Source organism: Ciconia boyciana, chromosome 16 (assembly GCF_034638445.1).
Source record: "Ciconia boyciana chromosome 16, ASM3463844v1, whole genome shotgun sequence".
NCBI lineage: Eukaryota > Metazoa > Chordata > Aves > Ciconiiformes > Ciconiidae > Ciconia > Ciconia boyciana.
In genome coordinates, this window is record NC_132949.1 from 10382567 (window position 1) to 10408090 (window position 25524).

The 25524-nt window shown below is 37.1% G+C and overlaps 1 protein-coding gene across 2 annotated transcripts in view; it reads left to right on the top strand.

The window, feature by feature from the left end:
* Positions 1 to 132: 132 nt before the first annotated feature.
* The window catches only part of TBCD (tubulin folding cofactor D), a 134303-nt gene continuing 108911 nt past the window's right edge, over positions 133 to 25524 (top strand). Inside the window, exons 1-11 of one of the 2 annotated variants that reach the window (XM_072880770.1) lie at positions 133 to 274; positions 626 to 852; positions 4278 to 4328; positions 4531 to 4628; positions 5372 to 5473; positions 7219 to 7365; positions 8228 to 8283; positions 12218 to 12350; positions 20530 to 20575; positions 23358 to 23490; positions 24647 to 24789. In XM_072880770.1, coding sequence (XP_072736871.1) covers positions 660 to 852; positions 4278 to 4328; positions 4531 to 4628; positions 5372 to 5473; positions 7219 to 7365; positions 8228 to 8283; positions 12218 to 12350; positions 20530 to 20575; positions 23358 to 23490; positions 24647 to 24789 — 1102 coding nt within the window. In that variant the 5' untranslated portion in view covers positions 133 to 274; positions 626 to 659. Of the gene's footprint in view, positions 275 to 305; positions 397 to 625; positions 853 to 4277; positions 4329 to 4530; positions 4629 to 5371; positions 5474 to 7218; positions 7366 to 8227; positions 8284 to 12217; positions 12351 to 20529; positions 20576 to 23357; positions 23491 to 24646; positions 24790 to 25524 lie in introns of those variants that run through there. The other variant, XM_072880771.1, reaches the window with a different exon arrangement.

Below are 25524 nucleotides of genomic sequence, written 5' to 3' on the forward strand. Positions count from 1 at the left end.
AGTCACTGAAGAAACGTAAGCGGCGGGCTCTCGGTCGGGCTGATCGCAGGATCCGCAGTACAGGCCGGCACCCCGCCGCCGCCCCAGACGCGCCGGCCGCCTCCCCCGCCCGCCTTCCCCTCCGCCGCCCGCCCTGCCGCAGGGGGGCGGGGCCGCGCGCGGGAGCGCAGCCCTCTCTGCATCCTTTCGTCCCGCGCGGCGCCCCGTAGGAGGGAGGTTGCGGCCGGCAGCGCGCGCGGGGCCGACTCTGGGGAGCGCAGCGGCGGTTGCCAGGGTAATGCGCGCGGGAGCTCCCGGCTCGCGTCGGGGTGGGGGGGCGAGGGCGTCGCTCCCCGTCGCCGCCGTCTTCGCCACCTCCGAGAGCCGCCCGCTGTGTGGGACGGCTGGGGAGGCAGGGTAGGGCTGGGCCTGGCCTCCGCTCCGCGGCGCTGGCCGGGGAGGGGCGCGGTGGGCCGTATGGCGGCGGGCGGGGCGGGGCGGGGCGGGGCTGGGCTGGGCCGGGCCGCGGCTCGGCGCGAGGCCTGTGTGAGGAGCGGCTGCGGGGAGGGGTCGCCTCTGCTTCGCGTACCCTGCTCTGCGCCCAGCGGGAGGGACGGCGTGACTGACCGGCTGTTCCTCTGCCCAGCTGTTACAGGAAGCGCTGACGGCCGGCCTCGGGCATGGCTTTGGGCGAGATGGATGGAGCGGGGTCGGAGCCAGAGGAAGGCAGGAATCAGGAGCCGGGTGTCATCACCACGAGAAATACCCTGGAGAGTTTCACAGAGAGTCAGGAAGTCCGGGGGCTCATCGGTAACTTGAAGGGAGTCTTTGGGGATCTGGTGACTCGAGAAATGACTGTGGAAAAATTCATAGGTAAGCACGTAATCCAAAGGAAGCATGTTCTGATATTGCTTAAAGGAATTTATTACCAAAAAAGGACTAAAATGCTAATTTTGGATTAGTGATAATGCTGGAACTTTATCAACAGGTAGTTGCGATTTATTTTTTTATTCATTTTCTTCTGCAGATATATGTTCCATTACTACGCGGTATTTAACTACTGTAAATAAAAACCCAGGTCTTGGATTTAAGAAATCTGAATTCTGACCCATGTTTAGCCTCCAGTTTCCTATTCAAATGCAGGCAATAATTTAGTTAAAGTTTGTGTGTCTGTCAAAGCCATTTTTGTACCTAATTACTTGTTAAAAATCTATATGTTTTGAGCTTTAAAGTGGTAATTTCATATTTTTACTTTCGTATTTCATAGGAGATATGAAGGGCAGCTGGCTCCATGCAGATCATGTAGTTGTTTCTGAGTGAAGGCAACTTGGATCTGACTTAGCAGCTGAGCTTTTGTGCCATATAATGAAAGCTGTTCCGCTTCTAGACCTCAGCTGAATATAGAAGTGGTATAATTACGTGTGTGTAGCAGTGTCCTAGGTAATTAGCCCGTTATAATACACATCTGTGTATTGGATCCAGTATTCTGACCAGATGATTTGCAAAAGTTAATTCAAAGTTTCATGTATTTACGAATCAAGTGGACTAGCATTTTGCAAGTATTTTTGCAAGTAAAAATATTGATCCAGTGTCTTTGTTTTTGACAAAAAGAAACTAGATAGGCAACCAATAAACCAGAAACTCCAAAACTTGGAAATCTGACTCTGCAGAATTTACTCAGTAGAATTGTACTCGACTGACTTAACTGACTGTTCCGTCTGAGGAGGTTAACGATGAACATGTGCAGAAAGAAGTTGCAAGAGCATTCATATTTTTGTTGATTGTTTGGTATCACAGGTGAAATGACAGAATTTGATGGGATAGAAAAGCAGTTACTGAAAAAATCTTGGTGTCTGAAAGGCCATCATCTCCTCCAACCAATCATCTTGCTATGCCTCTCTGTCTTCCACATCATATATACTGTCTCTGTGTATTTAAATTGTATTTATGAACTTTCTGCATGCATCTCTACTCTGTCACATAAGTTCTCATGAGGAAAAATTGCTTTGCTACCCATTGAAACCTGTGGCTTTTGCAGTTCTTTGGGAGCAAGTCCTTTGAAGGTAGGGGGATATTGCTATATGATAAGTATCAGAAGAGCATATAATTGCCCAGTAAATACAGTGTTAATATACTTAAAACTTATTGTTGCTGTATATCTTGTTCAATATTTGGTTATAATATTTCATGTCATAAGGTGTCATTTGGTCCTTCTTGGGCAAAATGTCCCAAATATGGTAATAGGCTAACTGTGTGGGATATAACGTTGAAGCTTAGAGAGTACCTTTAATCTGTATGCGGATAACGCAGTAAGGATCAGTTACAGAGGATTTTAACGCAGATCTCCAAAGCATTCACAAAAACAAGTGATGCTCATTTTTTTGTGAACTGTTAGAAACAGAAGTTTGGAAGATAGTTTAATCTGCAACTACAATTTTTTGTAGGAAAATTTAGGAAGATCTTTTTTTGAAGTAATAGCATTAGAAGAACTTTTTTTTCAGTTCATTCTCTTCAGCATTTAGATTTGGGGTTTTACTTTCATTGACAGACCATGGTCTGGGAAAAAAATTTGGCAAGATAAGGAATTTGCTGTTAAATTCCACTTCTGCTTGAGAGCTATTGGTTTGAGTGTGGATGGAATTTCTTGTATTCACTAGTTCTGTTATTTGTATGCAGTTTAAGGTATCAATAATTACAATGGGAAGTTAGTGATGATTAGGAGTACTATCTACTACTCTTGATAGTAGACAGCACTATGGTATCCCAATGGAATTGTGTAAGTTACTGCAAGGATACTGTTGGACTGGCTGTTGTCTTGAAAGTGGTTGTGCAGCGTCATCCTCTGGCCAACTACAGCACTGTTGAAGTTATGTCTTAAATCTAAGTGTTGATGTGACAAGTGGAGAAAGAGGATAGAGAGCAAAACTGTTTGAGAGAGAAACAAATGCAGGAAAAGGAGTGGTTAAGAAGATATTTTAGTTTTCTAATTAAAAAGCTATTTTCTGACCATATAGCTAAAATGACCGAGGCAATCTCCAACACAATACTGGATCACCTGATGATCTCTTCTGAAATCCAACTTTCATTTCTGTAGCTGATTTTCATTCATTCTAGGTTTAAATTGAAACACTTTTCTTTCTAAAAACTGTGCCAAGTTGTTCTTAGTTCTTTTCAATACTCAATTTCAATTTGTATTTCCTCAAGTCAGTTCCCCAAAGGAAGATAACATATTACTGGCAGCAAGATAAAGTAAGTAATGTGAAAAGTTTAGAGGAGCACAGATAGTAATAGCAACAGTTTGTATTTGTCCAGGTTAAAATGTGTCAAGGATTCTTTGTTCTTTGCTGAATAATTTCCTGTGTTCTATTTCAAAATAAAAACCTAGCTCTGAGAATTGTGAAGAGCACCTTCACTTGCAAAGTAGTACTATGTTGGTTTTTCTTCCGCTATAGTAAGATAGCTCAAAACAAAGAGAAGAATTTTGCAATGACTATACCCTGTTTCAGTACAGATCCTCAGTGATGGAACTATATTTTCTTGTGGTGGAAGGAAACCCATCTTTATAGATTTCACCTTAGAGCGGTGAAACCCAGTGTATCCAGGGAGAATTTCCCCATGGCTGTATTAGCCCCAGGGTTGGAAAAGTGTCATGCTACTACACTTCTTGGTGTTGAGGCGTCTGTGTGTGTGTGTGTGTTTTTAAAGACAATCAGTAGTTTGACATGCTAACAAATAGAACAGTGTGTAAAAGTAAGTGGGATTCTGTACATTAATGAAGAAGATGAGAACAGCAAGGCAGAAAGCTGTAAAGCAGCATTCTGGTTGCTTTGTGGGTAAGAGTGCAGTGTAAAGCTGATACACCTGGAGCAGCTACAGTCTATAGTGGTTTAATGTTCTCTGTTTGCAGAGTTCCATCAGAAATGGTGTGCTGGTAAGTTGCACTTAGGAAAGGAGAGCCACAAAGAGCTCTGCAGTGAAGGGCAGCAACAAACTGAGTGATTGCTTGTTTCATCTAGCTTGGGATTTGTCCACAGTAATTTGAGAGACTCCTGGAAGGGAGTTTATGATTTGTTATAGGTAAAAGATTGTACTACAGAAGTGGACAGACTGTATTTTTACAGTTACTTCTCTGTAGGTTTCTTACTTTTTGACCTCTTTTACAGGTGGTGGCAGCACTTAGCTCAAGGATACTGAAATCTTAAGCTAAAGCTGTCTAGAATCAAGGATGTATCTCACAATTAATGCCTGTAAGAGCCTTTAATTTGAATAGCTTATTACAGATACCTTTTCCTTTTCAGGTATAATGGACAAGTACCAGGAGCAACCTCACTTGTTGGATCGCCACTTAGGTAGGAATGTCATCTTTAAAAATACTTTTTTGTGTATATACTTGAAAATCTGTTAAACTAGAAAGTCCATATTTGCATTACAAGATTGCTGTGTTTGATATTACTTATATAATATGACTACTATCTCCCTCTTTATTATTACAAGTATGAGAAACTGTAAGCTAACTGCACGTAGTCTCAATTTTTTCTCTCATTTCATTAGAGTGGATGATGAATTCATTGTTGGATATAGTACGGGACAATGGATCTCCTCCCCCACTAGTTCACCTGGCTTTTAAATTTCTTTACATCATTACAAAGGTAAAAACCCCCAAATTTAACATTCTGCAAGTGAAATGTGTAAATTTCAAGTATTTTATTTGTTGTTTAAATAACTTCAAAAAAATTTCACATTTTCAAAAATAGTAAAATAAATAAATAGATGTCTAAGTAATGCAATTAAATGTTTTAAACTGTACTGTGAAAGATTAGTTCTCTTTTTTATTATTTTCATGATAGCTTATGTTACTTAATGATCCAGAGCAGTAAAAATCGAGGTCTGAATGCAAGAAAGTTTGCAGGCATTAAGATACTGAGTGACAAAACAAGAATCATAATGTTAAAAAGAAGAGTAAAGTATGATGAAGAGTGAGATGGATTGTGGAGTTTCCATCTGAGCATAAGAAAACATTTTTTGACTGTGAGGGTTGAACACTGGAATAGATTGCTCAGAGACGTTGTGGAGTCTCCATCCCTGGAGATACTGAATACCCTACTGGATATGGTCCTGGGCAGCCTGCTTTAGGTGACCGAGCTGTAGGAGAGTTGGACTAGGCAATATCCAGAGGTCCCTTGTTTTAAAGTTAAAGAATTATCATTCCATTAATTCTTAATGGATTTGTAAAAATGCAAAAATTTCAAGGTATTTAAGACCTTAATTAATCTCCTTACTGTTCTTACTACATGATGATCATATACAAGAAGCTCCTCAAAGGGTCTTTTCTTTTTCCTCCGTACTTGACAATGCCAGATGGCTTACTTAATTTTGAAACTTTCTGTTACAGGTGAGAGGGTACAAACGTTTCCTCCCACTGTTTCCTCATGAAGTAGGTGATCTACAGCCTGTTTTGGATGTGCTTGTAGACCAGAATCCAAAAGACTCTGAGGTGAGAACTTGCTGTACTTTTTGTTGTAACTTTTATATCTCATACAGAAAAAGCTGGTGAACAACATAAGACAAAAAAAATCTAGAAAAAAGTGTATAAAGCAGCGATACACCCTGTCAGGTGTTAACCGGACATCTCGATTTAGTATGAAAGTCATCTTGTCAGAAGAGGAATGTCTTATTGAAGGAGAGGTCTTGTGGTTTTCTTTCATGGGATAGTTCTAAGAATTTAGAAGCGATGGCAGTTGAAGTGCAAGTAAAATCTTTAACCACTCTTATAAGGGAACAAATTAATTGAAACAACAGTAATAAGAAAGGCAGGAAAAGATACTGAACTTCTAAAAGGAGTAACTGGAAAATCCTCTTCCTGCTATGCATATCATTAACAGTCATGTTAATTTAGCTTGAATCATAAACGTAAAATCACAGGAAATGGAGTATTTTAGGTTTTGTGTATTTATTCCTATTTCTTAATATAAGCAGGCTGTTTTTTAAACCTTTGGGTTTTGTCAAAGTTGTCAAAGAATTTCTGTTTTGATGAGGAAATGAAGAAGATTAGTTGATTTTCCTTGTTTAATTTCATAAAACGTTTTATTCTTCTGCAACCTCCCAATATCTATCTTCAGATCTGTGAGGGGATGGTTTGGTGGTTTTTTTTCCTTTTCTTTTGAAAGGAGGGAGGTGAAGATGGGAGAAAATTCCACAACTATAGCATGAGGCATGAATCGCTTGGATTTTTGCCTTTTGATAATATATTCCTGGGTGTGGAAAAATAACACAGGATTTCAGATTTTTTTTCTACCTGTTTGCAGTTTGAAAAACAGTGCGACACCATTTCATTATGTATCCTGATTTAAAGTTTTATTTGTCTGGGAACGTTCTGGGCAAGAATTCCGATTCGAAAAAATATTTATTATGTGTCCTGATTTAAAGTTTTATTTGTCTGGGAACATTCTGGGCAAGAATTCTGATTCAAAAAAATATTTAAGCAAAGAATTTTTAAGCATGGATTGAGATCATAGAATCATAGAATGTCTCAAGTTGGAAGGGACCCATAAGGATCATCGAGTCCAGCTCCAAGATACTGTAGTTAATATTCTTATATTTTTTAATAAGTAAAAATAAGAATTCCAGAAGGCTTATTAAGATAGATGAATTTTAAGAGAGATCATCATCTATTATAAGTAACAAAAATCATGGATATGAAGACAATAATTGTATTGCTGCTCTAAATTAAAATAATTTTTTAATAAACATTGTCACTTCTGACCCCTTTGCTGTTGTTGATGTAGTTATACAGCGTTAAAGCTTGTAAAAGTTCCTTCTTGTCTGTCTGTTTCTCAAAGCACATCTAGAGTTGTTTCAGTAAACCCATGAAAGCAATACATAAGAAATTAGGAAGAACAACATATTTCTGTCATATTTGTGACTGGAGGCACAAATGGGCTGAGGGAAGGAGAAAACAGGAAAACAGCTACATGCAGTTTTCCTTTGGGAAGGAAATAAACTTGTCTAGATTTCAGATTCAGAGGGGAGGGTCCATTAATTCTGTTACAGTTTTCCTGTTTGGAATCTCTTGTAGTTCTGTCTCCTTTGGTGTTTCAGAGCATTCAGGTTCAGAGTTTTTTCTTCATCATCTTACTTCGAAAGTTCCTTGGAGCTAGTGGATAGTTTGTGCTCCAGGCACTTTGTTGGAATATGTTCCAGAAAATAGAGTGCATATTTTGTTTTACCATTCTTTTCCAGACTTGGGAAACTCGTTATATGCTTTTATTATGGCTCTCCATGATATGCTTGATTCCTTTTGATCTGGCCCGTTTTGATGGAAATATTCTTTCTGAGGAAGGGCATGCTCGTATGCCAACAATGGATCGCATACTTAAAATAGCAAAAGTAAGTATAATACATCTTGTAATTCTTTCAAACCTGTGATACCTTTCTTAGGCTTAATCTTTCAATATGTAATAAATTATTGTCTTTTCAGAATATTATTTAAGCCCGTATTTTCTGTATCTAATCTGTAAAGAATTTCTCCATAGTTTTGGAATCTTCGGTTATGTTCTTTGCTGCTTTAGTGTCAGATGAGACTGATACTTGTTTTCCCTGAAGTAATAAACTACCTTATTTTATGACTATCTGGTATGAATGCATGCCTTTGAATATATTAACAGCTTTTAGTGTTTGAAAATACTAGTTAGCTTTTTCTGAAAGCCAAGTTTGATGATTTATATAGGAAATTAGTGTTCGATGAGTAACATTGACTCAGTAACTACGCAGGTAGTTAACAGTAACTACACATGCAGAATTTTCAACAAAGATAATAAAGCTTCGCTAGTCGTAAACCAAAGTGGCTAACTTGTTGTCGCTTTAAGATAAAAGTAAACAACAACCCCCTCCCCACAAATACCTGAACAGCTTATGCTTTTGACACTTGCAGCACTTAAGTGTCTTATCACTTCTAGGCATGTAGTAGCACAAATATGACTGTAAGTTAAGGTTTCAGTAAAGGTGAACTTGCTTTAAAAGATGCTAGGAGGGAGACGTTGTTGTCTGATATGATTTGTTAAATGGGAAATTTAATTTTTTACGATCTTAAGCTCAGTTTGTAATCATAATAATTACATAATAAATGTAATCATAATAATGTTTGTAATCATAGGTATTAAGTAGTATGTTCATGTACAAAGTTGTTACGTAGTTGTTTTTAAATATACATGTATGAATTCTTTTACAGTTAGTTTTCTTTTACCTTTAGTGTTACTTGGTTGTCAGTGATAAGGCTCGAGATGCAGCTGCTGTACTCGTTTCAAAGTAAGTCTCTTTTGTGCTTCTTGGCAGAAGGGAAACAAGCTAGCTCCCGTTTCTTCTGCCATTTTTTAGTCTGACACGCTACTAATGACAGCGTTGGGAGGACTGAAAGTTGCCAGCTGTATGTGGGATGTTAAACTTGCTTGAATCGATCCAATAGTGTGTTTATTATTGGAACTGCTGTGTTTTCTTCTGCTTACTAGAGGAGCAGGTGTGTATCACAAGCGATACCGCTAACAGGATACTGTTCAAATCGCCTTCTAGGGCCTGTGCTACAGGGTTTCAGAAAGATACAGTTACTCTGTGTTGCTGCTGATTTTTGCAGTGTGTTGCATGGTAAATAGAGTATTGGTATCTGATATTACTGGCTTGATGTTTCCTAGAAGTACTTACGTTACATAAAAGGACATAGCAATGCGAGAATTTTTTTTCTTAATATCCCTCTTGTCACTTTTTTCATTCTCTTATCTAGAAAACAATGCTTCTGTTTTCTTAGGTTTATTGTTGTCAAATAATTCATCAAATGGAACAGGTGTAGGATAATGGAACTTTCTAAATCCCATTGTTTTCCACAGTTGGTGTTCAGACACGGAACTATTTGTGACAGAGGTGCAGTTGTTCTGACTTTTTTTTTGCATCATTTCAGTAATACTGATGCTAGGGTTGTTTATAAATTTGAAATAATGAACTTCGGTATCTCTTCTTTCCTCTCCTAGTGCATTAGTGGAGCTTGGTTTCATCTGTGATGCATATGAAAATAAATTACAAAGACCATAAACTGTGATAGTACACACGTATCTCTGTTCCAGTATATATCACAGTACATTCCCAATATATTCTAGTGGAAGAGGGCTTTAGTCAGCCCAGTTTGTCGTTTGGTGGTTCTTGTCTTTTTCCTCTCTAAAGTAAGCGGACCCTCAGAACCTTCGGGCTGGGGCCCACGCTCTCCACGCTGCCCACGCTAGGGGGCTCTGCCGGCAAGGTTTTGCCAGCAGCTGCAGGAGCCGAGGCACTGTAGGGTGAGCGAGGTGCAGTGGTGACAGTGGATGTGGGTAGCTAGTCTGAACAATAAAATCTGTGTTAACGTTTTTCTCTGGACTGAGAGACACAAAATTTGTGGGATTAATTGTATCAAAATAGTTTTTAAATGTAACATTTAGAAGAGCAGATCCTAACTGTCTTTTTGGGAAATAACTGTCCATATAGTTATTTTAAATTTATTCTGAACTTCAGTCACGGGACTCAATGCTTTAGAACTTTGTATTTAGTGAATATAATGCTACAGTTCTGAATCTGATGACGAAACAAACATTTTTTTGTTTTAGAACTGACAGCGTCATGCAGAAAATTCATGAAGGAGTTGGGACTAGAATCATAGTTCTCTGCTGATTAGTCCTGTGCTTTTCTGATTTACTGTGAAATATTTCAGAGCAAAACTTAAGTGAATGCATGACTCATTTGAATAATCTTTAATAAATAATCTTGTCTGTTACATACTTTTTTCCATGTGACAGAACATAGGTTTGTCTCCTTATCCTAATTATTTTTTGCAGTCATTTTGGAAGTGATAATTGGAAGTTGCTTTTCTAGGATTTTTATCTATCTGCGTTGGTAATCTGTCTTGTCACAAGACAGATTCTGTCTGACAGAAGCAGAGGATTTGAGGTGAAAGTGTGATGTAGAGTGAATTATTCTTGAGCATTCATATGTGCCTGAATGTGCCCTTTGTCTTCTTCACTTCCTAAAAACCCAGAAAAAAACCCGAGTCAATCAACTGTGATAGACTTTTGAAGGTACATCCAGTATTTGGAATCCTTCTCAAGTAAGGATGACAGTAATTTAAAAAGATTCTTTCATCACATTATACAAATTGAATTTGCACTTCATTTGCACTCCAGGGTATCTGTATAAATAAATTACTAGTGGAAGCATATATATAGTCATGTGATTGATTACAGCATTAAATTCAGCAAAACTTTGTGTTCATGCAGTGCTCATCCCCAGATTTCAGGGGGATTTCATAAGTGCCTTGCATCCTAATGCAGGGTACTATGCAGGCATGTTATTAGCAGTTGTCTTGTGTTCTCTTCACCTCCATTTTATTGGCTGAATTAATATTTATTAAAAGTATATATTCATAACAAATAAGATGATAGAATGCATTAAGCGGGTTCTTGTACCAGCTGCATCAAGGTGTGTGAGACTGTAATGGGAGCAAAATTACTATTTAGTGTACTTACAATCATTTAGTTTACTATGAAAACACCATTTTCAAGCCTAATGATTAAAACACTTCACTGGAATTAGAAGATCTGGGTCCAAGGCCTTTTGGCCTTTTGGGCCAATCCTTTGGCCTTTTGGCCTTGGTGCACTTTAATTCACTGCGTTCACATCCCAAAACAGTTCTTTAATGAGCGGGCATAGTTATTCTGAGATGAGATCACTGTTTCATCTTACTGAAGTTAGACTGTTAGGTAGGCAGGAATACAAAAGTCCTAGGATGGACACAGAGATAAGATACAGGAGTCTTAACTCTGCAACATGCTGAGTAGGAAACTCCTTGGGGAGGAAGCGGAAGTCTGGGTTCTGGTTCCTGCTCTAACGAGTCTATGAGTTTCAAGTGACGTTTAGAAACATCAGGATCGAAGACTTCCTGTTTTCCAAAGTAATTTGCTTTTCATAGGGCAAAGGAGCTGGAATTTGTTTCATTAATTCTCTTTTCTGTCCGCTCAGTGACCTGGTTGCAGTAGGAGGAGATGAGGCTTATCCCTGTCTTGCTTCTAGTCTGGAGGTTAGGGCACTCCTTTGAGAAATGAAGATTTAAACTCCTTTGGGCTGAGAGAGGGTCTAGGAACCAGTTCATCGACTTTACAGGTTACTTCTGTTACTTGCGCTATTGTGCAAAAGAAGGCTTTGTCCTTGCTGCTCTGTTATAAAACAAACTACCCCCCTTCAACTAACCCTTCCCCCAAATCCTCACTGTTCTATTGCTGAACACAGTAGATACTGACTTTGAAGACAATTCAAGTGATCACGTGTCTGCTCACTGTGTTCTTGGGTTCTCTGTATTTAATATTCCCTGTTAGTTAGCTCTTGGTGCAGTTCCCCATTTAATTTGTAGGTGTATAAAGTAAGCAGATCCAGGCTCTGCATACATCCTTCTTTAAGCGCTATGAATTGTACTTCGTGGGCTTTCCCATGTACCTTGTTTCCCTTGACTGCATTGAGAACAAAGTTTCTTAATTTAGTCTGAATCACTGCTGGAACAGGACCCTAATTTTTAGGTGCTAAGAATACTAAATTAACTAACTGAAGCAGATGCCCTAACTGTAGCTTGGCTGGCACTGCTGGCACAGTAGTTTAACCATGATGAACTTTCACCCTCTGAAAGATAGGTACAAATGCATTTCTTGACCCATCCAGTGTGTTAAATAACAGGTGTTTGACCTTTTCAAATATCCGAAAAAACAAATATAGCACTGATGATTACCCTTTATGGGCCTGGCTGATAACAGTGCAGTATGGACCAACTGTTGATTTGCACCAGTTTTCAGATTTGCAGAATAGCTGTTCTTGGTGAGAATGGTGGAGAATCCTCATATTTGTTTCAGCTTTTTGCTGATTCTCATGGAAATAATTTTTATGTGGGACCTTTGGAAGGTTTGTTGCTTTACAATTAAGATCTGAAATCTCTAGAATCCAAGTTTATATGGTGGTTTGAAGTGAAAGTGAAATGCTGGGTCAGAGACTTTCTCAGAAACAGAGGGGCTAACCATGCGATGGTTTGGAGTGTTCCCACCCTCAGCAATTTAGGAAAATATCCATTAGAGAATTGCTCTTAGGAACTGCAACTAGTTTGGATAGCAGGAAAAATTATTTTTCACTGAGAGTCATAAAGTTAGTAACTGCAGCGTTTTGGTTTTTTTTCCTCTGACAGGTTTATTGTCCGCCCTGATGTCAGGCAAAAAAGGATGGCAGACTTCTTGGACTGGACACTTTCAATGTTATCTAAATCCTCCTTCCAGACCATGGAGGGGACTGTTGTTGTGAATGGCATGCTCCAGGCCCTGGTAAATACTATTTTTCCTTTAAAAGATAGATGATTGTATTTATGATTATACGGTACTGCTATGGTAGACATTTAATAGCAAATGCACAGAGAGGTTCCTGTTTATTAAAAAAGGGTAAGATAATATACAGCTAGAATTTTCTCCACAAGAGTTTTGAAGATGTAACTTCCCGTATATGTGTATTTTCTTTTAAGTATTCTTGTTGTCACCAAATGAAAGTGAAGTTGCCAGTGTAGGTACTGATAAATAACTCTCAAAAATGCTTTTAAATATCTGATTGTATATTAGTAGTCATTTCATAATTCATTTTGGATTGCTTGTTTTTGGTTTGTTGTTGGGTGGGGTTTTTTTTTTTGCTTTGAACAAAACCTTTGAAATAAATTAAATAATTGGAACTGTACAAAATGAAGAGGTTGGGCTTCTGATATAGTAGTGGTCCCTCCTAGACTTTTGAGAACTGGTAACCAAAATACAAGTGATTCTTGAAAGTTGTATCCATTCTTCTTCAACTAAAATATTGTTCTCAATAGTTTTAATAAGACATACTAAACTTGTTAGTGTCCTTGAGTAGTCTGAAAAAGTGCACTATTTCCTGTGGCTTTGCTTGCTAATCTGAACAAGTTTTTCGTTTAATGCTCTTTACCTTATGAAGTAACAATAGTTTATGACTCAAAGACCTGAATTCTTAGTTTGGGTTTTAAAATTTATATACTATGCATGGGAAAAAAATCTATAATACCTGAACCACTACTGTATGATAGCACTCCTCTTGTATGTTCTAAGAATATCTTTTTATAAAAACTCTCTTGTAGTTTTACACCCTTAAAAGTGTTAGTGTGCATTTTGAAATACTTGAATAACAGTTCTGGTATCTGCTCCAGTTTTGATGTCCGAATATATTTGGGTGGAATGGAGGAGTTTGTGTGGGTGGAGTTGTTCCTTCATGTTTATGTTGTTGGCCAAAGTCGAGGTAGCACAAGCAGTCAGATGACATGCTCTTGCATAGTCTTTGTACAGGTTTAAGGATTTGCTGGTGTTTGTACGAGTTTCTATAATTTGCATAATTTTGCAGCTCTTTTTAAGTAATTGCTATGAAGACTTCTATGCAGTATGTTACTGAACATCAAAGCAAAGTTCTGGAACAAGTGTGTAGTGTGTATTTTTATTTTTTTTTTTTTTTCTCTAGCAGCTTTTCCAAATCAGAAGATACAAGAAACGATCTATATTTAGAATAACTTAGGACTTGCTGCTTAAGCAGGAGGAAGCATTATTTGTATGCATTGCAGTATGTTTCAAAAGACAGAATGATGTTTCATCATTTTATTGTCAGATCTGGAAAGGGAGACTGACTGTTTGCCATTCTAGGTGCATGATGAGACCTGTAGGATGTATAATACATTAGTGTTTTGTCATAATTCCTTTGAGTTTGGCTTTGGCTCTATCCACCTGTTCATTAGTGCATACTAAGCGAAACAGGTGAATACTTAACAAGTAGAATCGAAACTAGAATGTGATACAATATACCTGGAAGCAGAAGCCTGCCTTCTTGCATTTATATGATTTTTTTCTTCCTCTCTGGGATAGGAGAAAGTATTTATCAGGCCAGTTTTATTTGTGTCCTACAGCTCATAACTCCTGTTCCAGTTGGTAGGTATGAGCAGACTGACTTTTTAAAGCCTTTTCTTGCATTTAGTCTTCAATTTTTCATTTCAGTTACTACAATGTAAGCATGAATTATCTCATTAGTGAATAAAGGTTTTCAGAATGATACATATGCAGGTATGTGTGTACGCAGACTTGCTTAAGTGGAGTAGGAAATATTTACTTCGAGAGTTGAATGTTAAGAATTTTGTAACACACTTGTAACAATAGCATGTTGTTAAACTGAAAATATCAGCTGAAAGTAAAAGCAGTGTAAATAAGTAAACCTTTTCTCTTAAACATACAAGATTCTAACAGTCTGTAAAGAATCATAGTAAGTAATTGCTAAGTGTGTAAAGCAGAACACATCCTCATGAGGGACAACTAAAACTTGTGTCAACAAGCTTCAGAATTCTTTGCCCTTGGATTCCTCCAGCAATTTATTACTCTAAGGGTCAAACTGTAGTTGCCTGGGCATTTCTCTCTGAACAAGCAAGAGAAAAAAGACTGTTTTTCAGTTTCCGGTCAGTACAGCAAGGCAGGTTTCGGGAATGTAACCCACCAGGGTGGGGATAAAAAGTCTTTCTCTCTCTTCATCAGATCAATTTAGGGTAGCCCCTAACAGGGAGGATTTCAGTTGGATTATGATATTATGCTGCTTATGGTCTGCATTTAGGAAATAGATTGTAGTGAGACTGGCATGGCAAAACTGTTTTAAAAAGACGTGAAACTCTTGCATTTCAATGAACTGAAACTGCAAGTTAGGTATGCAATGAGTAGTTCAATGTTGCTGCACTTTGATCTGCCTCTTCGTGGCCTTAAGTCTTGGTGATTAGGTATGCTACTGTTTAATCTAACTCAGCATTATGTGTGGAACAAGTACTACTGTTTCATGATTCTTGTTGAAACACGCAGCCTGCATTACACATTTTAATTCCACTGATGCTTTTTTCTTTTTTTTTTACACCTGTCGTCAGTAATATATCATTTCACAACAGGTGTGCACTAGCAGGAATGGTTACTTACAGTACTTCAGATTCAGTTTTTAAAACTGCCCTCTTGTTGAAACTAACATTGCAGTATTGAATTAAATTCACTTTTGTGCTTGGATACTTTGTATATTTGAAGGATTGTAAATGTGGATTAATAAGAAATTGCTACATTTTTATAAAATTTGTTTACTTGAAGGAAACTTCTAACCTCTTTCAAGAATCTGCATTTTAAATTCTCTTGGTCTGGAGGTTTGCTTTTAAACCTGCCATTATATCAAACAGCTTTTTAGTTATTGCTGCAGGGCGTAGCACTCCCAGTTCTTGCGTGACAGAGATGTCATCATGTTGAGGTAGCCTTGGGCATTGAAACTTATTAAACCTTATTTGTTTTATAAGTGATTCAGTATACAAGTGTGAGTAATAATTAAAAAAAATAAAACGCCCTACACAGTGATCTGATGAAACTCGAGAGTCTTAAGAACAGGGCATTTCCCTGAGCTGTCTCTAATGCAAAAGTTATTTAGCAATAGCTACATGCTTATGTAAATTTTGCTCCAGGGAAGAAAGAACTCTCTAACTCTATTCTTTCAGACCCAGAGGCACAAAAATAGAATATTTCCAAATAGAATGTTTCCCAAGTCTCTATATTTTTGGCATTCTCAAAGAATTAGCCATGCTAGGATTGTCTATTGGCGTTATTTTTTTAAAAAGATGTTGTTGCTTAGTGGTTTGGTGATAAAGGTGTACAAAAAGCAGTGTTAATATAAGGAGAAGAAAAAAATTCTTATGTCTGTAGATATCAAGGGCACTGGCCTCTTTCTGGTAATACTGTATCTCCTCTCTTTTTCAGTGGCACAGAGTATTCTAATGTGGCCTTGTCTGATACTTCTGAGTGTTTTCCTTCTCACAAGAAGTATTCTTGGTTTGTTCAAGGTTCAGAAGTTCTGTTATCATAAGATTGTTTCTTTTTCCTATTAGAATATAGTGCTGTCTCAAGCTGCTAATTTTTTTTTTTTCTTCCAAGTATTTTAAATCTGTGATTTTGGGTAGTCTTGTTAAGATGCAACGGAACTATTCTGTTAGCTCTCCATGTGTTAGTCTAAACTTTTCAGGCTTTCAACTGATAAATAACTTAGATCTTATGAAAACTGAACTCCTTTTGCTACCCATTTAACTGGGCTCTGTATTGATGTTTGTCAGCCTAATTACCATGTTGATATGATGACATTATCAATACCCTGACAAATACGTGGCCTACAGAAGGAGTACTACATGTGTTGAAGAGATAGTAAGAACAAGGGCTTTAACTAATCTTTTCTGCCATTAGTTGCACATATAATTTATTACATATTCTCTACTTTCAAGCAAACTTACTATTCTGACAGCATGTCCTCCCTCACCTTGTTTACCTCCCTGCATCTGGCCTGGGGGCAGTGATGGCTGATAGCTTTCCCTGGACCTGGGTGTTGTGTGACTACTAGGGGGTGCTCCAGAGTAATGAAAGATATCATTTTCTTCTCTTCCCATAGAGGCTGAAATTATCCTCCCAATCCTTGACTTGGTTGGTTACAACCAGAGGGTACATTCAGACTTGTGTCTCCTGCTCGGCAGGAAGATAGACTTGCTACCAAACACTCAGGCCACCCTTAATGGTGATTTGTATAGCTTGGGGAACATGTCCTGGAGATGATCCTGAGTGATATATCTCATGAAGGTCGGGCCTATAGTGGGTTATGCAGACAATTGGAAGGTGTGGTGTGTTTCTTCTGTGATTACTAAGAAACTAGGTTTTGTTTTCCTTGCACCATGCTATTTCTAAAGCAAAACCAGACTTGACAGTCGTCATTGCTTGCACACCACTGATTTTCTCTAATTTGTAGGTGGCTTAATTATTTATAAGAGAGGGAGTCACATACTTTTCAACAGTTCAACAGGTTGGGTAAGTTGGTGTATGCTGTATGTCCTCATTAAAGTGAAGAGACCATGGCGTAACTTTGATTGCCTGGATACTCCAATAGACAGGCTCCTTACTTTCAGTATTGTTAGTTGCTGGCACTAAAATGTCTATGCAGGTGGCAAACCAAGCTTATTAATTATTTTGTTTGTATCAGATTTTTTTAAATGGTGTGCCTTGGATGTTTTTCTTCCTTCAAGGCAGGAAGTTTAAGCTGAGTATTGTAATGCTGATTCATCCTTTTTTCTATATGGGTTTTTTTTTTTCTGTTCATGCATCATGTATTTTTCTTTTTAGTATAACCCCTGTAAGCTCTAGGTTTGCAAGATTTTTCTGAGACAGTAACTTTGCCTTACATGCATGACTGTAGCACATGCCAGAAGACCAGAAGAAAATACATACCCTTCCCTCCCACCCCCCCAAAGGCCAACATCAGTTAAAGTGCTCTTTTCTTTTCCCTGGAAAATATATCTAGTAAGCTCAAAAGTTTGGGAGATTTGGGCTTGTGAATGCTTCTGCATGCTTTGACTCATAAAGAAGTAATGAAAACTTATTTTCTTGACATTTCTACAATGAGAAAAAAACCCTATACACTGGATTTCCTGCTGTGTTGAATATCTGAAGAGTAGTTCTCAACAGTTTGGTTATTACCTATTTACTTCTATAAAAATTGGGGTTTTTTTTGTAAAAATGGCTGTTAAACTTTTCTCTGATACAGAGAAATACCTGATGTATCACTTAGTGAAACACCAATAATCTGATAGTGTTATATCTGACCTGCAATGTACATTAGTGGGTGCAAACAGAACTCTCTTTCCTTTCAGACATTTGGCATTTTCAGCTGTGTTTATTCCAAAGTCAGTAGGTAACATATTCTATTGAACAAAAAACATGTGAATAAGTAGTCCCTTTTTTTTTTAAAGTTTAGTTATTAATTTAAACACAGTAGCTGTGGTGTTCTTTGGTTAATTTTTATTTCCCCTAAAAACTTGCATTGATAAAATAAAATCCCTTAATCCATATCTCAGTTGATTTACAGCAGTTGCTATGATGATTTTAACATCTGGAAGTATATTGTAAGTTCTTGCAGTATTTTGTTTGAGAATAGATGTTCTGTCTTGAAAGTGAGATATGAAAAGAGTTTGTTGTTTAAATATGTAGCGAAACTGTTGTAGAGAAACAATGTATGTTTCACTTTTTTGTTCAGAAAATAATAGCAATGGTTGTGAAATGCAATCTATCAAGTTCACTATTCTGAATTGACTCATAGGTCTGTGAGGCTGTTTTCTTACTTTTTTTTTTTAGAAAAGCATTAAAAAAATTATTGTACAGTATTTGAAGAGTTTTCTAATTTCCTGCTTGTGTGTTTGTTAATTTCTTCCCACATCTTGCTTAGAGGTGATACCTTCTAGTTATGTTTTTCCTGAGGAGTCAGAACTGAATTCAAAGTTGGCCTTCAGGATGTGAAAACTCAGGAAGAAACTTGTAGAAGGGTGCCAGAATTTAGGAACTATGTAAGACTGAAAATGTGTAGATGTTCTGAGGATTCTGCTTCATCTTTGCAGGAGCTCCCAGACAGTATGCTGAGAAGTGCGAGGGTAGACATCCAAATGCATTTGTCCAGGCGCATTCCCAAGGCTACATTAGAAAGCTGTTTCTTTACATTATCACTACTTCAGGAATTATACTGTGTTTTGTTTGAGTATGCTTGACTATAATCCTAACAATTTGGATGCAGCCCATGTGTGCCTTAAAAACAGTATCTGCTCTTAATTGGGCTTTTATACAGAAAGGAGAAGTAATTGTGAAGATAAGGTGCTGCAGAAATGATGAGGTATCTCCTAGCATCCGCTACAAACTTGCTAACCATGCGAAGAAACCATCTGATAGGTTTTTTAAGCAGAACACAGGTACAAAGTAATGAAGAAATGAGGTTTTGCGTGTTTCAGCAAAGAGGTAGAAAAATTTTAGAGGCGTTCTAGATTTGTTAATTATACCAAAGATTTGCAGATTTTCTGTCAACTTTTATTTTCTGTAGGCTTTTTAATACAAGCAGAGTATTGTTGTATGTTAGTGGGAAATATATAATTTTTTTTTTTTTAGACTGATATGGTATATTGATAAAAGCTATGCTATATTTATGCCATTTGTGTTGGTAGTTATATCTGTTAGCTGTTCTTCTGGGCCTGAAGTAGTTCTGTAGCATTTCTGCTTCGTAAATGTAGGTTTTAAAGGATGCCTTACAATTGCCTAGTTACTCGTGAAAACATTAAAAGTCTTAAATCATTCAATATATATTATCAAATTCCCCTATATAGCTTGTAGTAGAGCTGATCAGAAGTGCTAATTTAGGTTCCTAAAATGCAATTTAGTAGCAAAACAAAATAGAATGGGTACGTAGCCTAAAGGTGTTTTTATTGCCTTTGTTGCTCTTAACCACACCTGCAGTATGGGAGGCATGTGTGTATTTGCTATGTGTGAGAAAGTACATATTTTTAAGGTCGGTCTGTTCTTGTTTCACTCCTAGGCATATTTATTGAGGAAGATTTTTCTTCTGGAGAATGACAAAGCAAGGAAAAATAAGTGGCTGAACTCAGTAGTTTTGGTGCATACTAAGTGAACTTTACACGTGTAACATGTTTTTGTCAGGTGTTAATAGTCCATTTGTCTCACTGGAGTGCTGGGGCTTAATCTTACTGGGGTATTTAATTGTATATAAAATTATTTCGGAAGCTCTTTGCTTCTTTAAATCCCTCGGCACAGGAATTAAAGTTTGCCTGTTACAGGTGTATTTGTATAGCAGGCTTGCAGTCAGAGATTTCTGAAGCTGGTTTTGTTTAGTTTAATATGGAGTTCTCAAAAGCTGTTGGAGAAACAGGGTAAAGTACTCAGCAGTTTAGCCTGTACTGCATCCTGTCTGTCAGTGTGTGGTTGCTACTAATAACTAAGCTGGCTCACATGTGTCCACCTGTCCTACTTCTTAGCAGTGACCCAAGTGTTGGTGTGTACTGTGTGCTGTGTCGTCTAAATCATAAGCAAGGCTTGTTCAGTTTGGAGACATTCATTGTCAGGCAGTCCCAAACAGGATATAGAGTTCCCCTAGTTCTTCTGGCTTTATTCATGTTCTACATATTCTGCTTCACTTTTTAGAGGTTCAAAGCAACATGAGCTCTGTGAGATAATAGGTGCCATGGTTGCACCTGCATTGAGCTCATGTGACCAAGCACTGAGCTGGATGGTTCAGAGAGCTGAGCTGGCTAAAAACTAGTGGCTTTTTTTTTCTTCCTTTTTTTTTTCCTTTCTTTTTTTTTCATTCTCTCGAGTGTTTTTTGGCCAACTCAGCTCTCTGGGTTGGCTGCCTGTGTGATTGTATGGATGGCGGGGAGGGCTGGGCTACAGTATCCTTGACTTGCATTGACTTACAAAGAAGTAAAACTGCACCCTGAGACTCTTTTTCTTTTATGCTATTTAAATTAGTAAACACTACAGATTATTGCAAGAACATTAAAAAGAATTTTAGAACTACATGCTTGATATATTGTGCTTTAGAATCTCTATATTCTCATGTCTATTTTCCCTATTTTAATTGTAGGCACAGTTATTTAAACATGGCAAAAGAGAAGATTGTTTACCGTATGGTAAGTTTGTAATATCCTGATTTTTGTTTTTAAAACCATTCCAATAAAAAAAGGAAAGAAAGATTAAACTGATAACAAGTAGTGCTGTAAAGAGTGAAATCAACAGGGAAGTTATAAAGCATGCAAAACGAGGGGGAAAAAAGAAGACATGACAAAGTGAGGGAGGAGCAGACGCAACTGGGGAATGTTATGTTGGAACAGCTCATCAAAGAATTTGGCAGGTGATCACCTTGGCCATTGCTATAATACAGGAGCTGAACACAACATATAAACCATGAGATGTGGAAAATATTTTAAAAAAATTGTTAGAACATAAACTGGTTTTATACATATTACTGCTGAAAATTTTGCAGAAAATCTTAAAGTTTTAACATAAGCACGGGATTTTGGAAAAAAACAAGTTTCAAGAACCTGCTGTGTACAGGACCCAGCTGGAATCATGTAGTGATACTGTTGAAATGAAAGTTTTTAGTGAAAAGCAATTATAGTCGATGCAATTAGGGATAGACAGATACCTGAAAGGACAGGACAGAAGTTTCTGAGCAGTGTAGCTGCATGTTGGAATTATATTAATCTCATGGTGAATCCTGGAATATGGTCAGAACTGACTGCAAAATACTAGCTTGTTTTTTATTGATAGCAGTAAAGAGAGGTAGGGAAAGGTGATGGCTAATTACAGAACACTACAAAAGACCTTGCCAGTTTTGTGAAGCTTATCAAAGCACCAGAAATGTGGTTTGTGCTATTCACGGGAATTAAGCAATGATGTAAATGCACTTTAGAATGCTTATAATTTCACTTAATGTAATTATTTTGACTTTCAAGAAGAAACTTTGTAGATCTAGTGCTGGAAACAGTTTCATTCTCCCAGTTACTAAGTCTGGGATGCAGACACTTCCTTACAAAATGCCTGAGATATGGGTAAAGATAGAGATAAGATAGTGAAGACAAGCAGAATGGAATGACGGATATACTGTACAGCTGGTCAGGAACAAACAGAAAATATTGAGGTACGTCATTGCATAGAAATAGCAGACAGCACTGCAGAAGCTTAGAGTAATAAGACTGCCAGATAAGCAGAATAGTACACAGGATAGATAAAATACGGTATAACACAAAATTACGTGATTTAAAAGATGTAACTGTACAATACAATAGTCATAATCGATATGAAAAGAAGATATTTGGCTCACAACATTAACCCAGCTGGTAAAATTAGATGTTTTGGCCTATGGCATATAGAAAGAATATTAACTAGCTATGAGTCTGGTAATAAGAGAAAAATCAGGGGCATACCAATGTATAAATTTACCATAGAAAAGAGAGAATGCTCACAACTAAGAAGCAAATATTGAAACAGCAGGAACTGTTGGGGATAAGAAAATGTGAGAGAAAAAAATATCAAATATTTCTAATTATTACAGGTTATAACAGATCTGAGGATCAAATAGGAAAAAAATAGACAAATGTCAAAGGAAGATACTGTTTGAAATCTTTTGCAACATAGAACTTGATTTAAAAATAAGCACTAGTCCTGAAGCCATTTGCATGGGTCTGTAGATATTTTAGTGATTCAAGAGTTGGCAATACTTGGAAGAGGCTTATATTTATATATATTCTTAATTTTTTCCTTATCTGTGAATATTGATGTTTCTGCAGTCTCTTCCTCCTAAACCATTAGTCTCTCTAGCTTTTACAACTGCAAAAAAATCCAGGTTGCTGGAAGGTATTGAAGTAATAGTCATTCCTGGCTTTACCATTTTGTCTGCTGTATTATTTTATTAGTATTTTAGTATGTCAGGATAAATCATAAGCCTTTTTTAAAAACTGAGAAGATTTTTAAGTCACGTCCTACAATTTCTCAGACTTTGAAACAATAGTTATATCTTTGATCTCTTATTTTCTTATTTTGAAAACCTTGATATAAGACTGGAGTAAGAGGTTGCAGAGTATTTTGCCAGTATGATTCCATATTTGCAGTGCTTATAGCAGGAATGATAGGTCCTTCAGAGCCCAAGTTGTTAGTCTCTATTAACTAATGATCAGCCTTGAAAACAGTCATTAATTGTTTCAGGCTGAAAATGCAAAAAGACTATTTTATTTGTAACAGGAATGTGTTCATTGTGAAAATTTTGGATCCTGGAACTTCATACTCATTAATCCAAGATTCTCCTTTTGTCTATGTTTTTTTTACTTTGCTGGACAAATAACTTTTTTACCTTTGATGTGCCCAAATGAAAGGTTTTGTTGCTGATTCTTTACACATACACAATATTTCTCATGCCTAAATGTTTATGGACATTCATTGTAATGAAAATTCCTGTGCCAGAGGAGTTAAGTTGGTGCTGCCTGAAAATAGTAAATGAGGAAAGGGAACTGTTTCTTAGTATGCAGAATCTGGCTGCAGAGTAAATGAATTAGGTTTTTCTGACTCCTGGTTCTGTTAGACTACTGAAAATTCTTAGACCCCAAAAGATACTTGAACGTGTTACTTCCAGTGAGAATCAGAGGCATAAATACTCTCAGAATCTAGATTCATTATAATTTTCATAGTCAAAAGTAATCCTTAAAGCAATCCTTCCTGTTTGGTAGGTGAAGGATATTACCACTATTTGATCAGCGTCAAAGCTACTACAAAGTAGGTAATAAGGCATTTGCATTTCAGTAATAACTTTAAAAATCTAAATCTTCTAAAGAACTTTCAAAACTTTACAAAATTTTCTTACTGAGATTTTTTTTTAAAAAAAAACAGTTTTTCTAGCATGTTTATTTTCTTTTACAGCTGCTACTGTACTTGAGTGTCTTGATAACTGCAAGCTGTCAGAAAGTAATCAGATGGTTCTTCGCAAGCTAGGGATGAAACTTGTTCAACGACTTGGGCTGACATTTGTGAAACCGAAGGTAGCAAAATGGAGGTTAGTTTAAAGCTGAAACAGTTTAAAAAAATAAATCCAAAAGCACTCAAAAACCTTAAAAATACGTAAATCCATACATTTGACTACTGGCCTTCTGCCCTCCTGACCTCTCCCAAAAGAGAAAGAAAAAGATCCCCATTTTATTTAGGAATGAACACATTCTTCATTTGCACTATTTGGAAAAAGTAGATTTCTTCCACTGTATTTAGTTTCCTGTAATTTTTTTCAATTTTGGTAAACTAGTGCTGTGACAAGCCAAATCTTTTGACTTTTCATGTTGCATGTTACACAAGCAGAAGCCTGTTCCTATATAATGCATAACTTGGTAAAGATGGGAAGACAGTGACCTTTGTTACTGAAGTTGATTTAGTACAATTTTGTAAGAGTGAACATAACTTTTTCCATTACATAGTTCTACCCTGATTCGATAGAAAGTTCACAGGGGAAAAGTGGTTTGCAATCCCACTTTCATTTTGCATATTAGTCAGGTTTTGGTGTCTGGTTTTACTTATTGCCAGAGGGCAAACTCTTTTTTAGATTTCTCGCACTGATATTTTAAAATTGCAGGCTCCCTTGGTGACTATTTTTATTGTATTTCTTTTACCAACTTTTGAGAACGTCCTTAGGCATAGAAAATTCTTTTTAGGTGGAGAGTGTACCTTGCCCAATGGCAAAACTCAGTTTAGCATGTAAAGTATATCTTTTGTAAGAATGTATCTACACCACGGGCTAAGTATCTGAGCACAGCTTGGTCAGAAAGTACTAAGCTAGCTTTAACATTTAAAAAACAATTTTTAATAAGCTGATTTTATTTATTTTTTTATTTAGGTTTTGGAGAGGTTTTTAGGGCATGGGAATTTTGCCTCTTTATTGTCAGCAGTGGAAAGTAGGTTATACTGAAACAGGAAAGGGAGAGATAATCAAAAAGAACCATTTAAATAGTCTAGCTCTTCTCACCTTGGAAAAGAGACAACTGGGTCAGGAGGAAGGAGAATGGGATACTTTTCCCTTTCCTTTAAAGCAACCACTAAATAACTGGAGAGCTGTTCACTGAGAGGTGTAGTAACTTGACAAGCAGGCTTTATGACAGTATGTACCTATTTCAGTTGGAACTTAAATCAGAAAAATAAATTAACTGTGTCTGTTTCTTGTGCAGATACCAGCGTGGCTGTCGATCTCTGGCTGCCAATCTGCAAGCTCAGGGTTCAGTTGCGCAGAAACAAATGATAACAGTTGCTGCTAACAAAGCTGACGATGAAGAGGAATATGACATTCCAGGAGAAATTGAAAATGTTGTAGGTGTGTTAAAACTGGACAGAAATTATTGTAATGCCTGCAAATTAAACATATATTGGAAAACAACCTGCTTAGGGCTAAGAAACTCATGTGGGTATCTGTGCTAATGTGAACAATTGGAAAGACTATAAAATTTTAGTCTATGCAACTGATTAAAATATACTATATTTTTGTCAAATTATTTGGATTTCAGCATCTCAAGCAGAAACTCAATACTGTAGCATTTGTTGTGGGGTTGGGGGATGAAGTTACTGAAATACATTTTACCAATTTTATCCAGTAGTATGCAAGAGATGTCTTGAACCTTTCACAGATGGAAGGATGAATTAAAATTCATAATGAAAAACAACACAAAAAATTGTGTTACATGAAAGCTAAAGAATTATGGTTGAAATTTTTAAGCTGTGGTAGTATCAAAGGAACAGCATTTTTTATTAGTATGCAGTCATACAGCAGGTCCTCTGCTAGCTTGCTGGTGGATATGCTGTAAATAAATAGGCAAAAATTGCATCAGAAGACGTCTATAACTGAATAATCTAATGAACCATGACAAAGCACCATGACCTCCATTTTGAATCTTCCACAGTACTTAAAATTTCAAACCAAATTTTCTCTTTTAGAAAACGATTTTGACATCTTTCGTGTTTCTTTGATTTCAAGTCATACTTGTGTGACAAATAGAAGAAATCTAGATTCAAATATTTTTATTTAAACTAAGAGGCAGTTATGTTAAGAGGA